The 14,158-nt window shown below is 48.6% G+C and overlaps 6 protein-coding genes across 6 annotated transcripts; 3 read left to right on the top strand and 3 right to left on the bottom strand.

Annotated features, from left to right (window-relative positions):
- Positions 1-977: 977 nt before the first annotated feature.
- On the bottom strand, positions 978-1,789 carry BC939DRAFT_224952 (uncharacterized protein). Its single transcript, XM_051550811.1, has one exon. It carries the CDS (start codon positions 1,587-1,589, stop codon positions 1,125-1,127), a length of 465 nt encoding a protein of 154 aa, XP_051416765.1. The 5' UTR covers positions 1,590-1,789; the 3' UTR covers positions 978-1,124.
- An 883-nt stretch (positions 1,790-2,672) lies between these two features.
- On the top strand, positions 2,673-3,510 carry BC939DRAFT_419379 (ORMDL family; the record flags this gene model as incomplete). The annotated part of the gene is made up of 2 exons (XM_051553055.1): positions 2,673-2,809; positions 3,357-3,510. The coding sequence occupies 2 exons, from the start codon at positions 2,673-2,675 to the stop codon at positions 3,508-3,510; spliced, it is 291 nt and encodes a 96-aa protein (XP_051416766.1).
- Positions 3,511-3,984: 474 nt separating this feature from the next.
- Positions 3,985-4,750, bottom strand: BC939DRAFT_438130 (40S ribosomal protein S22-A; the record flags this gene model as incomplete). The annotated part of the gene is made up of 2 exons (XM_051553800.1): positions 3,985-4,245; positions 4,615-4,750. The coding sequence occupies 2 exons, from the start codon at positions 4,745-4,747 to the stop codon at positions 3,986-3,988; spliced, it is 393 nt and encodes a 130-aa protein (XP_051416767.1).
- An 859-nt stretch (positions 4,751-5,609) lies between these two features.
- Positions 5,610-7,165, top strand: BC939DRAFT_392104 (carbon-nitrogen hydrolase; the record flags this gene model as incomplete). Its single annotated transcript, XM_051552012.1, has 6 exons — positions 5,610-5,735; positions 5,848-5,946; positions 6,104-6,317; positions 6,549-6,623; positions 6,713-6,946; positions 7,071-7,165. 6 exons carry the CDS (start codon positions 5,610-5,612, stop codon positions 7,163-7,165), a joined length of 843 nt encoding a protein of 280 aa, XP_051416768.1.
- Positions 7,166-7,241: 76 nt separating this feature from the next.
- Positions 7,242-9,409, bottom strand: BC939DRAFT_438139 (uncharacterized protein; the record flags this gene model as incomplete). Its single annotated transcript, XM_051553801.1, has 3 exons — positions 7,242-7,746; positions 8,118-8,440; positions 9,041-9,409. Coding segments are annotated over 3 exons (993 nt in total), but the record flags the coding sequence as incomplete, so codon positions are not given.
- A 2,156-nt stretch (positions 9,410-11,565) lies between these two features.
- Positions 11,566-14,154, top strand: BC939DRAFT_438144 (uncharacterized protein). The gene is made up of 5 exons (XM_051553802.1): positions 11,566-11,829; positions 11,943-12,198; positions 12,307-13,083; positions 13,170-13,242; positions 13,340-14,154. Exons 1-5 carry the CDS (start codon positions 11,778-11,780, stop codon positions 13,895-13,897), a joined length of 1,716 nt encoding a protein of 571 aa, XP_051416770.1. The 5' UTR covers positions 11,566-11,777; the 3' UTR covers positions 13,898-14,154.
- The last annotated feature ends 4 nt before the right edge of the window (positions 14,155-14,158 follow it).

The raw sequence follows: 14,158 nt of genomic DNA on the forward strand, positions 1-14,158 counted from the left end.
TATCCTAGGAGATGCGCAGAGAGGCTGCATAGGCCGGTTTTAAGTCTGCGGCGCCATCGCTTGAAACCTAGGCGTAGCTGTTTCCTCCCACACTATTGCGTTATTCTCGAGTGTTCACCCCGTGAAAAGAAAAAATACGGGCCTTCCGTTTCCATGGTTTGTTTCCCAGGGAGGGGGGGAGAGGGGGTTTCGGATGTTGGCGTATTGACGTTTTTGGGCACACACCAAGATTTCCGAGCGTTCCATCGCATCAAGTGATTGTCATAGGGGGCCACTCTTGATCCGACCTCGTCTGTTAAGGCCTCCCCGGAACTTCACATATGCCTACGCAGTGCGTGATCGTCCCGTCCTCATGAGGCCTCTCAGATGCCCGCTGAAAAATCTTTCTCCACGATTGAAGATCGAATTTCTATCGGGAATCAGGAACGAAGGCATGTTCCTCGACCGCGGTCGGTATTTTAGAGCCTTCTTTCATACTTGGCCGTAATTTCGGTGTCTCGACTACTATTTCTCGTTAGCCTGTGTGAGTTCGGGGCGAAACCATCGGTGCGGTGTGAGCGGGCAGCTCTATTCACCAGAAATAAAAATGCATAGCGTGTTGGATGCTTGCATAGGGCGAGCACGGCATAGTCGTCAGTCTGGTCTATATGAGTTGCAAGCACGAACGCGATTCTCCGTTTTTGAAAAGGAGGCCGATTGTTGCACAAGTTCGAAATTCTCGGCCCGTTCAAACCTGCACGGCCATGGCGGAAAGACGCGTACATGAACCTGAACGCAGTCGCTTTATCACTACCCTCAGCTCCGGTGTCACCTTGCACCCAGAGGGTCATTGTCCATAAATATCGAGCTGCTGCTGCTCTTGTCCTCTGCCTCCGCTACCCAAGCAAAGAGCAAAGCTCAATGTCGCACTCTCCAACGAGTCTTACATTTCTTTATTTAACCATGTTTGACCTGTACCTCCAAGAACGCTATTCGTATCTATTCCTTCGCTGCCCTGACTGCATCGTGGTTCATGGTGTCGGCCGACTCCATCGTCGCTGTCCCTTCGGGCTCCGCTACTACATCCGCGGTCGGTGCCGGTAGGGAAGGAAGCTAATGGACGAACCCTTCGAGCATGGGCATGCCTAGCACTCAATTGATCTGATCTCGTCCATGTTTAAACCTGTCCCTGCTTCTGTGCCTGAATCTAATCCGGCGCCAACGTCATCTACGGTGCAGAAGCGATGGGATCGAGGCAGCTGCTCTGATGATTGATGCTTTGACGATTGCTGCCACGACCGCTTTGATTGTTGCCGTGATGTGTGTTGCTCAGCAGCAGCAGCAGCAGCGACAATGACGACGGCAGGATCATGATGTAGGATTGGAAACCAGTAAGCGCAGCAGTGCGACTGCTTTATTTGGATGGCGGGATCTTTGGCGTGAAGCGAGTTCGTATGGGGGCATGATGAGTTCCTTGAAGCCCTTTCTTTTTTTTTTTTTTTTTTTTGCACTTTGCGGTCCTTGCTATTAGTAGCAATTCGAATCCACGAGGTGCACGAATAAAGCAACAGGTTGTTTCGGATGCTCATATGCGAGGAAATGAAATACATTACTGCAGGAGAATGGTGGAGAAGACCTTCAGGGATGAGTTGGCAGCGCGAGGATTAAAATGGCTTGCTGCCTGCCCTGCCGTCTTGGGCGTATGATTCCGTTCACCCGATATATAAATTGTATTGGAACTGCGCCCGTTTATTTTCGCTTCTTCTGTCCACTTCCCCTCACTCTTTCACCATCACCATACACACTCTCGCCCTTGCGACCCACAAAACATCCATCCCGAGACACATATCCCACTGAATCCTGCTTACCGCCGAGTATCGCCTTAACTATCAACCATGACCCTGGCAGCAATGTATAAGATGGACTATGTCCAAGTCCTCGATCAACATTCACAGATGAACCTCAACTCTTCCTGGGTCAACGACAAAGGTACGGCGCTTCCAGAGAAAAAAAAAATAATAATCAAAAATCAAAAACCAAAAAAGATCGACACTATGCCACGTATATCCTCCTCTCCTCTTCGCTTCCCTTTTCCCGTTTATCCGCGTCACCGACCCGTTACCCATGTATTGGGACCCGAAGAACTGCAAACGGATGCCAAGAAATTACTTTGCGTGCTCAATTAGGATTGGTTTCATGTCTCTGTTCTAAAGCTCATATGTTTAACCTCGGCTTGCACCGCTTTTGTGCGCTTTTGCAATGCTGACTTTGTGTGTATAGGAGCATGGATGACCAATTTCGTGATTATCTTCTTCATCAAGTTCTTCTTTGGAATCATCCCGGGGATCTCACCGGAGCTGTCATGGACCCTGACCACCCTGACCTACAACGTCGTAAGTTTTATTTGCTTGGTTTTTGTGCCTGTCTTGATTCCTTCGATGCTGGGCTTGGGTTATTGGTTCGGACAGAAATCTTTTGTCGTGTGGGGGGTGAGAGAGAGAGTGTGTGTGTGTCATGCGATCATACCAGTTCGCCGGAACGTTAAAAAATGAGACCTCGAGGCTTCTTATTTTGACCCTCCCCCAACAGTCGAGAACCTCGAAAAAGGCTCCGCAATCTAGACTAACAAACGTCTTCTAATCGCGACGGCCATATCGACTTTTGTGCTTGGATGACATTAGGGAAGCTACATAATGTTCCATGCGGTGACCGGCGTACCGTTCGAGTTCTCACAGGGCGCCTATGACGGGATCACGCTCTGGGAGCAGATTGATGGAGGCGTTCAATTCACGGCCACGCGCAAGTATCTCACAACTGTGCCGATTGTCCTGTAAGTGTTCGCTGCTATGGTTATTTGTTTATATCGCTTTTTTTTTTCCTTGGCATAATTGACGGCCAGGATCAGGAATCTTGTTATTGCACGCGGTTCTCCTCGTGCTCGCGCTGGAGAACCAGGTTGACAAATCTTAAACGGGATAGGCAATTGGTGTAGGAACACAAAATGAACACACGACCCCCACAAAACATGAACCATGTCATGGAGCGTGTACAGTGCCGCTTGTTCAGCCAACAAGTTGGATGCAGATATCACGCAGCGGACCAAAAAAAAGATGTTTATTCAAACAGTGCCAAAAGGACCTTTGCATGAATTGGTCTTTCATTTATTTGTTGCCTTGCCTTTGTTCAGGGCACAGAGATTGCTCGTGCTTAATGCAGAACGGGCCCAAATGATGTTTATTCTTTTTCATCTGGGGTGACATGACCTTGCATGCATCTTTACAAACAAAAACGCCGAAGTCTTTTTGGTCAGCCAAGCCCTTCCTGATCTTTATATCTGACAATTTTTTTAATTTGTTGTACTGCCTGTTGCGGATTAGGTTCCTTCTAAGCACACATTACACTCACTACGCCCCATTCGCGTTCTCGATCACATTTATTGCCACGGTCATTAATCTGATTGCAAAACTGCCAGCCATGCACCAGGTCCGACTTCTGGATATCAATCAAAAGGTCGATACTGAACTGCAATAAGCACAGGGGAGGAGGCGAAGCACCCACGCACACACACACACGCAAGGACACGAACAGAGTGTGAAGCGTACGAAGGAGGATGAGCTGTGTGTCCTCGATATTTTTGTATATATATTTTTCAAACCACCACCACCACCACCGACCCTCAATATTGCCTCAATATTGGTTCAGGTTCATTGGGCGAAGCAGAATTTCGAGCAGACGAATTTTTTTTTTTTTGGAAACCGGAAAACCAGGAACGCAGCCAAACACAGCAGCGGATCACTACCGCTATGTAGTCAGCTCCATAATAATGAATCCCCAAATAGCAAATAGCCAGAGTATAATACCAAGAGTCGATCTTTTCTCAATGTATTCATCCAGTAGACATCCCATACTCGAACTGACTGTTGTGTTGATTCCAAATCCAAAAACGATTTATTTCAGACTGAGAAAATGAGGTTATTATTTCCTGATCCTAGGGGGCACAGGGGCTTTAGTAGAAGTAACCCAAGACCTTTCCTCCGGTGTGGCGACGACGGGCCTCCTCGTGGTCCATGATACCGGCCGAGGTGGTGAGGATGATGTAACCGAACTGGCGGGAAGGCAAGAGACGGGCAATCCACTTCTCGAGCTCGTTCAACTTGATGTTGAAGCGGGGCGAGATGACACCGGTCTTGTTGATGCGTCCAATGAGCTGGACAACGATCTTGCCGGAGCGGTGGTCGTCGATCTCCTCGAACTCGCCAATGTAACCTACATCATATGTCAGATGACAAAAATTGTGTTTAGGTTCTGTGTCCGTGTATGCACAAATGCTCGTCTTTCATTTTCTGATTCAATGATTGTGAACACGGTGTAGGAATGTCTTCGCCTGTTATAGACTGAAGGCCATTGACAAGGATGAATTGAAAAGAGGGCGCAGCAGCTTATATCGGGCGTAAGGTTGGTTTTTCGGAATAGTTTTTAAAAAAAAGAACAAATGTTGTGATACTGAAAGCTTGAAGTAACACTCATCCAAGTATTCATTCCGGCTTGACAAAGGACACAAAAGACGAAATGAAAAAAAAAATGAAAACAGAAAACAGAAAACGAGATAATGGTTCAATTTGGATGCCAACGTACCGTGCTTCTGCATCAAGGACAGGAACTTGACGATGACCTTGGAGGAAGGACGGATCAAGACCTGGCGCTTGCCACGCTTCTCAGCGTTGTTGATGTTGTTGAGGCAGTCGTTCAAGACGGAGATGCGGACCATTTTGATATGCTTCTGATGAAGTTAAAAGTATCAGACAGGAAGGGGAGGGGTTAGTGTCAAGGGGGAAGAATACCAATTGCTCATATGAGAGTCGCCCGTTTTCATCTCTTCCTTGCCGTTATCAAGAGTGAAATACGACTAGAGAAAGGAAAGCGAGGATTCATAAAGGAATGGGTCCTTGTCCAGGCCAGCCTGCGATGTGTCACCACCCTGCATGTTTGACTTTGACTGATCGAGCGGATCGAAGCAGATCATATGCCTAGATGCGGGGGGCGATGAGAGCAGTTCTGACGAGATAGTTGAACAAAATGAAAGAGAATGAGCTGTTGTAATGAGGAAGGAGGGATGAAGATGGGTGGGTCGCTGCCCTGAAGTGGGGTATGTTGATGCTTCATCCACTCATGTCGTGTGTCCTGAAAATTTTGCGCAAGAGGAGTAACGATCGATGGAAGAATGGCAAATGGACGCCGACGACAAGAGTAGAGGGAGGGGTGGAGGGTGAGCTAGGTCGATGAGATGAGGACGTGATGGGGTCGATGGATGGATTATCGTCAATGGATGGATGCTTGATGGTCCCCCCCTTCAGTTGGGACACACACCTTTTGCTATGTAAAAGTAAGAGGAGGAACTCATCCATTCCCCCAGGGCCAGGAACCTTTTACACTTTTTTTTTAACGCCGCCAAAAATGAACCTGGCCTACACGTGATCAATTGACCCACGCCCGGCCCTTTGACCGCCCCAGTTGGCCCTCTGGTCTTCAACTTCCCCACCACCTGCTCTTTTTTGCCTCTCATGCTGCGCGCTGTTTCCTCTTTCAAACACTCCTTCAGGACCCTCTCCACCATGACCTCGCCCGCCCCCATGAAGCCCTGCAGACTAGCCCTCGTCCAGTTGGCTGTCACCGCAGACAAGGATGCGAATCTCGCCAACGCCCGCACGCATGTCCTCGAGGCTGCATCCAATGGCGCCAACCTGATTGTCCTTCCGGTAACCTTGCCAAACCAAACCGGCCGGTTTGCAATGCGAAAACACCTGAGGGTCATTGCAGACCAAGACTTTGCTGCTTACATCATGTGGTCCCATATGGTCCTCATTCTAGGAATGCTTCAACTCGCCATATGGTACAAAGTTCTTTCCAGAGTACGCCGAAAGCGCGAAGGACGGTCCTTCAGTCAAGGCACTCTCTGCCATGGCCAAGGTAACCCACAGCGCTTCTTCCATCCCTCCATTCAAGCATTTATCTGTTACTTGAAAATTAGCCTCTTGTGGAGCGCACCACCTTTCACTCCAGCAGTTCAATTGACGCTTGTCCCTTCTATGGTTATTTTTTCCTTTCTTTTCTTTGTTATATTCAGGAAGCCAAGGCCTACCTGATCGGAGGTTCGATCCCAGAACACGATCCTACGGACGACAACATCTACAACACCTGCACGGTCTATAATCCTGAGGGAGAGAAGATTGCGACACACCGAAAGGTGCATTTGTTCGATATTGATGTCCCGGGCAAGATCCGCTTCCAGGAGAGCGAGACGCTGACGGCGGGCAATCATTTGACTCATGTTGATACAGGTATTTGATTTGATTTGATTTGATTTGATTTTTTTTTTGGTTTCTCACGGTTCGCAATGTAGCTGGACGACATATTTTGAATCTCCCAACATTACACTGCACATAATCGCGACCGCGACGGTAGAAAGGACGGTCGGTCTAGTATTGTCTTGTTGGGATAGAAGCATTCTAATGACCGCCTGCCTTGGTATTTTATTTTTATTTTTATTTATTTCAATGGGACGACCCTAGATTTCGGCAAGATCGGTGTTGGTATCTGCTACGATATCCGTTTCCCAGAACCGGCCATGATTGCCGCTCGTCAAGGTTCGAGGACAATTTTTTTTTTTGTACAAAGCATCATAAACAGGAAGGGACATTGCAACTGAACGCAGACATGCTGGTGTTTTCCATAGGATGCTTCGCGATGATCTACCCGGGCGCGTTCAACATGACTACAGGACCGTTGCACTGGGAACTGCTCCAGCGCGCTCGGGCTGTTGATAACCAGATCTTCGTGGCCGCTTGTTCACCAGCTCGCGACTTGGACGCGTCCTATCACGCTTGGGGTCATTCGACGATCGTGGGCCCTGCTGGCGATGTGCTTCAGACCATGGAGGAGAAACAGGGTATCATCTATGCTGATCTCGGTAAGGACTATGGGAGCTTTTTTTTTTTTTTTTTTTTTTTTTTTGAATGTTGTCTGTCTAGTGTAGACATTTTGTTAGACAACCCGAAAGCTAAGATGATATGTGTTGTTCAACGCGCATTTAGACCAGACAATGATGACAGAGTTCCGCCAGAGCATTCCTCTTACGACCCAGCGCCGTTTTGATTTGTACGCGGATGTGTCGAAAGTGAAGCCTTAGGTGCCATTCACCCTCTCCACCCTCTATGTATCATAGATGCCCATAAACTCGACCACTTTTTGACAATAGATTTTTGCTTTGATTGGGGAAGTTTATTATGACATTTTTTTTTCTAGCTGGAAAAAATGGTTTGATTTGTACAAGACTTCTGCCGTTGATCACTGACAGAGAACAAAGAAAGAAAGAAGATATGATGAACAGCGATTGATTACAGAGCAATTAACGGAGGAGGATAAATGGGGCGGGGTGGGGGATATGAGCAAGACCTTCCTAAGCACCTTTACTGGTGATAGGTGGACTCAGCACCACCGCGCCACGAGCGAACACCGCCCTGCAAGCCGACGTTGTCCGATCCAATGAGCTGCTCGTGAACCTTCTCGATCGACTTGAAGTAGTTGACGGTCTTGACGTGGAGCTCCAGAGTGGCATCCTCATCGCAGACAATCATTCCACGTGGGTGAAGCTGGATGGCAGAGACAGTCCACATGTGGTTGACACCCTCCTCAATGCACTTGGCCAAAGCCAAGGCCTTGTGGGCACCGGTGATGATGATGCAGACCTCGCGGGCGTCCATGACAGTACTACAAGCGAATGAATGAAGGGAGTGAACAGACAAAAAAGGTTTCAGTCAGATGCTTGATATTGATACCTGGTCATGCAACCTTCTTCTGATTGAGTGAAGTAGATGGGAGGGGGGGCGGGGGAGATCGTTACTGCAACGTATCACTTAGTTGTCCCTCCGCTACTTCCAATTCGTGTCCCAGCTCACGTCCCAGTCCAACTGTCCCGACAACTGTCCATTTTCTTTTTCCTCAATGTCGTTGGAAATCGAAGAGAGGTCGATTTGTCGGGCACATGTTGCGGAAGGAGGGCTCTCGTTTGTACGAAACTGGACAGAGAACGGTCCTTACATTCGCAAGAAACGCAGACAAAGTATATAAAATGCACTTACGCAACACCGACGGTCAAGGCCAGGTTGGGAACCTTGGTAATGTCGTTATCAAAGAAGCGAGCGTTGGCGACGATGGTATCGTAGGCAAGGGTCTTGACACGGGTGCGGGAGTTCAGGGACGAGCCGGGCTCGTTGAAGGCAATATGACCATCGGGACCGATACCGCCCAAGAAGAGCTCAATACCACCGACGGCGGCGATCTTCTCCTCGTAGCGCTGGCACTCGAGATCCAGGTCGTTGGCATTGCCGTCGAGGATGTGAACATTCTCGGGAAGGATGTCGACGTGCTTGAAGAGATTGCTCCACATGAAGGAGTGATACGACTCGGGATGGTCCCTGTATGCATGGTACAAGCAAGGCGTGGATGTGAGCGTTAGTGTATGTGCATTCACACAACGAAGTTTCCCTGCAGGCTGCAATGATATCACCCAGCCCTGTGGTGTCTGCATAACAAAAAAAAAAAAATTCCCGCGCTCCTGTGAGATCTTTAGTGCTTTGGTGTCTTAATGGTCAATCCCTTCTGTTGTTCTTTCCGAGTCGCCTTGATCGGACTTGACCCAATTCGAACTCGATACTTGAGAAGCCTTTCAGACATCATGAGGGTGCAAGTGAACCCTGCATTTTTACGGGTTTCCTTCCTCCCCTCACTCATCTTTTTTCTTATCGAGCAGATCATTATTCCACTGCCCTGGTCCCAATAGCACGAAAATAATAATAGCGTCGATATGTATGCACTGTACCTGGGCAATCCGACGTATTCATCCATGTTGAAGGTGATGATGTGCTGGAAAGAAAGCTCGCCGGCCTGGTGGAACTTGACCAGGTTTCTGTAGACGCCAATGGGCGAGGAACCGGTGGGGAGTCCAAGGACGAAAGGCTTGGCGGAGGTGGGAGCGAACTCCTTGATGCGCTCCTTGACGTACTTGGCTGCAAGGAAGCGATAGATAAAGATCGGCAATATAGATAAAAATGAGCACCAACGAATCTTTGAGACCAAGAAATCGCGAAAAAAAATAAAGTGAAATAAAAAAAATGAAAAAGCCCAGTGGCAATGGTGGGCCAATGGGCCTGCGAACGGGCGCAATGAAGATCGGAGGAGGGCAGGGGTGATACTTACCGACGTGGTAGGAGACGGCCTCAAAGTCCTTGCGAATGACTAATCTCATGGTGAATACGAGTGTGGGTTTGAGTTTAGGTGAAGGGAGGGGTGGTGGCGGTGGTGGTGTGGTAGGGGGGAAGGTGGATGAGGAGAGAAGAAGGAAGAAAGAAGATAACAAAGCCGTCGAGGTCTGCTTGATATAACACAAAAAAAAAAAAAAAAATGCTGTCGTGTCATAAAAAAAAAAATCTTTGATTTGTGGAGTGAGCACACACACACATACACACACACAAGAAGCATAATCGTTTCTCCTTTTCCCACTGAATCCGCGATTGGATCATTATGTCTTTCTAAAGTCCCCGTTGGTGTTGTTGATGTGGATGTGCTTTCTTTTCCTCCCTTCTCCCTTTCCTTGTCCCTGTCTGTTTTCCATACCTCAACCATGCCGACCTCCTCATCGCGGCCCTTTGTTGTCTTTCTTCCGGACTTTGGCTCAACAGCCAACCGGATGCACCCCAAGATCGTCATTTTTTTTTCTTGATCTCTGTGAGAGGATTGATTGTCTAATGGTCCCTTCTTCGACTCTGCTTCTCTCTTTCATCCTTTTTACTCCATCGATGGCTCAGTTGAGGATAAGAAGGGAAGACTCTAGAATGAGTCCATTGGAGAAGCATACCATGGACATCCTTCCATGGCATCGCGAGGACAAAGAAGATGAGACCCGCTGTTGTTTTCCACACATCCCCCATTAGCGCCCTTTCGAATGGTCAAAGTTCTCATTTGTTTTTTAATCTTGGCTTATCAAGCTTAGATCGCGGCCTGTGATTGGGTGATTGAACAAACCTTCGTTGTCCCCGCCGTTACGAGCACAAAGTACACCCCGTCGATATAAGGATTGGTTGAAATCAATAAACAGTTTTCCACCTTTGAATTGAACCCCGATGATGAAACAGTTCTTTCTCGCACTCTCTCGCTGTCTCTCTTTTTTTGTTGAGCACTTCTTTCCTCCCCACTGTCGAGAGACCGAAAAAAACTTCGTTCGGAGTACACAAAAGAGAGGAGCCGAAGTAAAGAAGACACTCCTCTGTTCATCTGTCATCATTCTTTGCCTTACCCACTGGCCATGATGGTACGCTCGCTTCGTTCTATGGTCCTGTCGGGGTCTCATTGGCAACAGTCTCGAATGACTCTGCATCTGGATCTGTGTTGGGTGCTGAGACTGTTGAGGCCTGAACACCATTGCTTCACCCTGTCGATCCCTCTCTCTCGCGAAGCACCAAAAAGTAAAGGGTTATCTGCATCCCCGCCCTGAAGGTGAACCACGATGACTCTGAGCCCAATTGTTCTTAAAAAAAAAAGAAAAGCCGCTCCGTCACTCTGCCTGACGCGTCGTAGAAATCTCCGTCGTGCATGGGCTGTCAGCTAGACTTTGTGGAGTATAAAAGGGCGCGAACAGACTCCGCCGTGGAAGAAATGTTTCCTACTGTGGCGCTTTCAACAGCAAATTGAACATATCTCATCTCTCTGCCTGGTAGTCGAGGGCCAAATACGGTGTCCATTGAGAATTCAACAACTGCAGGAGACGCATCGCGAACGGCCCTGATGACCTTTTTTGTATGCTTGCTGTTGTCAAACTGGAGGCGGCCTGTACTACACAGGCTGGGTTGTGCATTGACTGCTGGACGTGTCCTGAGTAAACACATCCGCCTGGTTCCTGTTGCGTGGCGCTTAGGTTGACTTATATACCACTTAGTTCACTTGCTGCATCAAGGCATTTTTACACTTGATCACCCGTTCACTCGCTCACTATGCCGACGCGCATTGCCTTTGTTGTCAATTGATACTGACTACGGGTGCTATCATGTTGCGATTAGTGTCGCTCATAAGAAATACCCGATGTAATATCCTATTGACCTACTTGTTACATTCATTTGATTGAGAACGGCCGATATTCGAGTCATGATTTCCTTGCTTTTATCGGCGTTTGCTGTGCAGATGTCTCGGCTGAGAGAATACTGGCACAGATGATGATTTCCATGGGGGTAGTTTGCGGTCGGAATAGGCTAGAAGGGAGGGGGGCTGAATATGTGCTCCATGGTGCTTGCTGTCTACGGGACCCTCGATTCCGCGGATCGATCGATGTCATGCATGTGTAGGGGGGCTCAGGTAAGAAAAGAAAAGAAGGAACTGCAATGCTCCAAAAGAAATACCAGCAGAGCTTAGCCTGTCTTGGTTTCCAGCCAACAGGATTCCCAGCCAGTGCCACCAATTTTTGTTTCTTGTTGCTGGGACGGGGAGGGGGAGAGACAGGGACAGGGACGGGAAGAATGAGTGTAGTCTAACCATGGACTAATGTTGTTGCAGCTTCTTCATCTCCTTCTTTCATCCTCCCCTCTACTTTCTACATCCATCACTCCTTCCCTCGTTTCCCCTTTCTCGTTCTCTCGCTCCCCCCTCCTCTATTTCACTCTGTCACTCATTCCTCACCTCCTCTCTTTCCTCCTACGCAATCAAGCTCCACTCCCACGCGCCACCATCAGAGACCTTTTCTACCTCGCTCAATGCAGACTGCTATGCCCTCAAATAGAAACCTTTCCCCTAATCCCGCCGTGGGTGCGTTACCAACCATGACGAACTACTGCCCACTTGCATACATCCCTCCGAAACCCCATTCCTCACAGCTCATCCCATAACAACTACCTCTGTCTCTTTGATGAAAACTATAGACGAGTTCCTCCGCCAGGAAGGACTGACGGACGAGGAGTGGAAGCGCATATACGACCTTCGCTACTGCACCATCCTTGTGCCTTTCGCGGATAGCCCCAGCAAAGAGAAGAACGAGCAGGATCAAAAGGAGATCTTTGATGAAAGCGAAGCCGAGGAGCCACGAGCCATCACTCCAGTATCCACCCCAAAATCAAAAGCACAAAGACAGATGCCGACACCAAAGAGCGCCCAACCACCGCGACCCTCTTCCTCAAGGTACGGCGACTGTTCCTCTTTGTCCACACATCTGTTCCAAGTATTATCGACGCCCTGAGTGCTCACTTTTCATGGACTCTTGGTCTTCTCACTTGCTACACAACATAGCCTCAAGCCAGGACTTTTGAATACCCAGAGCACTTCGCCTAGCCATATTGGACTATTGACACCACCTCAAAGTCGATCCGCAGGAGTACCCATAATCCACCTTCCAGAAAAGCAGGATTTGGAAGTGGGTGACAGCATCTTGACAGCTAGTGATCCACTTGCCAGCTATCTTACCGCAGTACGGGTAGGCCCAAGTCATACACGCAGGACAGCATTCGGAGGCTCGATGATTGTGACCACACCGACTGTGGATGATGAGGACATGGACACTGCAGAGCCAGAGACCTTCCATGACGCACTCGACACTGATGAAGAGACTAAGACCGGATCATACCTACAGCAGATGGATATTCAGGACGAGATCAGCGAATCATCGCATGCTGGAGTAAAGAGGCGGCATTGGGAGCTCGAGCCATCATCACATCTCTTGCAGCAGAGACAGCCAAGTTCATCGAAACGCGTTGCCATCACCACTTCCAAGACTGTCAGCACATCTGTGGTAATGACCACAGGCCTTTTGAAGCCAAAAGGGTTCTCGCCGCCCTCAACACCTGCCATCATGTACAGGCGCGGCTCGACAGCGTCTGATGTATCGACTGCATCATATGCAAGTTTCGCTCAACGCGCACTCTGGACAACCCAGGACTGGAAAGCACTCGAGAAGATTTACAATGAAATGGAGGGAAGTTCTATGGCTGAGAAGGATTTGAACTCGATCGCTGATCATTTCCTGGCGGAGCAAGAGGCTAAGACAGGAGAGAAACCGCAGTGGACAAGGTACCGTGGAGATTTACCACTCGAACCTGTGGAGTTGCACTTATCAGCTATGATCTAATATTCAACTACACTCCTTGCGCCATTAGAGAGAAAGTCTTGACACGATGCATCGCACTATATAGAGTGCGAAATGACTTGCACAGGGAACCAGCGCGCCATGTATGTAACGACGGCTGTGCCTCTACGGACAGAGTGGTATATTACATGTTGCTATCCTCTATCCAGGATCTAACAAAAAATCGCCGTGATATATTAGGAACGTGAATCAACACCACTGTCCCGAAGACTTCGCGAGACTGGCAGAAACTTGAATCGACCATATCCCTTGCATGGCTCGCGATTGCCGAGTCCCAGTCCGGCGGACCGCACTTCGTCAAGCGCAATTTCTGATTTTCTAAATCAAAGGCGAGCAGACCGGAATCATAAGCAAAGAGACGCGGATCAGAATTATCAGCTCAAATCTGTATTCAAACATCGACTGGGATCAGGACTCAAGACGGTTCGTCAACTCCTGCCATTCTGGAGAGATGTCGAAAAGGGCGACGCGGATATCAAGGAGAAAGTTGCTGTGCCATTGGTACCTGCAGGAAAGGCCCAAGCAGTCATTGCGGCCTTTGAAACCCAGTGCCATGATAGTGAAATCGCTGGATCGACATTTTCACGATCAGACTCAGTTGTCTCTAGTTGCGGTGTCAGTCGTGAGAGAACGGGCAGTCCACCCGTGTCTGGAGCGGCGGAGACTGTTGCCGAGATGTTGGCTAGGGGTCATTCGGTCCGTTCAGCCTCTGCTTCTTCCCCTGGCTCTCAAGCATAAAGTCCGCCACTATGTGAACTATGCTTTCATGATAGACCGATGCGGATTTCTTTACCTCATTCCATGTGTCTTTTATCTGCTTTTTCTGTATTCGAGCTCGGTGCCTTTGTAATGAGTGGTGCCTCATTTTTGCGTCTTGCCTAGCATTGTACTTTTTACTCTGTGAATTTTGAATGTCCACAGCTCTTTCTTGAAGGAGGCTGCTGACAGTATAGTTTAGTAGTTTAGAAGTAAAAATCGTTTGTGTTTTTGCCTGCAAAA

Source organism: Gamsiella multidivaricata (genome assembly GCF_025024155.1).
Source record: "Gamsiella multidivaricata strain RSA 2152 chromosome Unknown BC939scaffold_5, whole genome shotgun sequence".
Lineage (NCBI taxonomy): Eukaryota > Fungi > Mortierellomycota > Mortierellomycetes > Mortierellales > Mortierellaceae > Gamsiella > Gamsiella multidivaricata.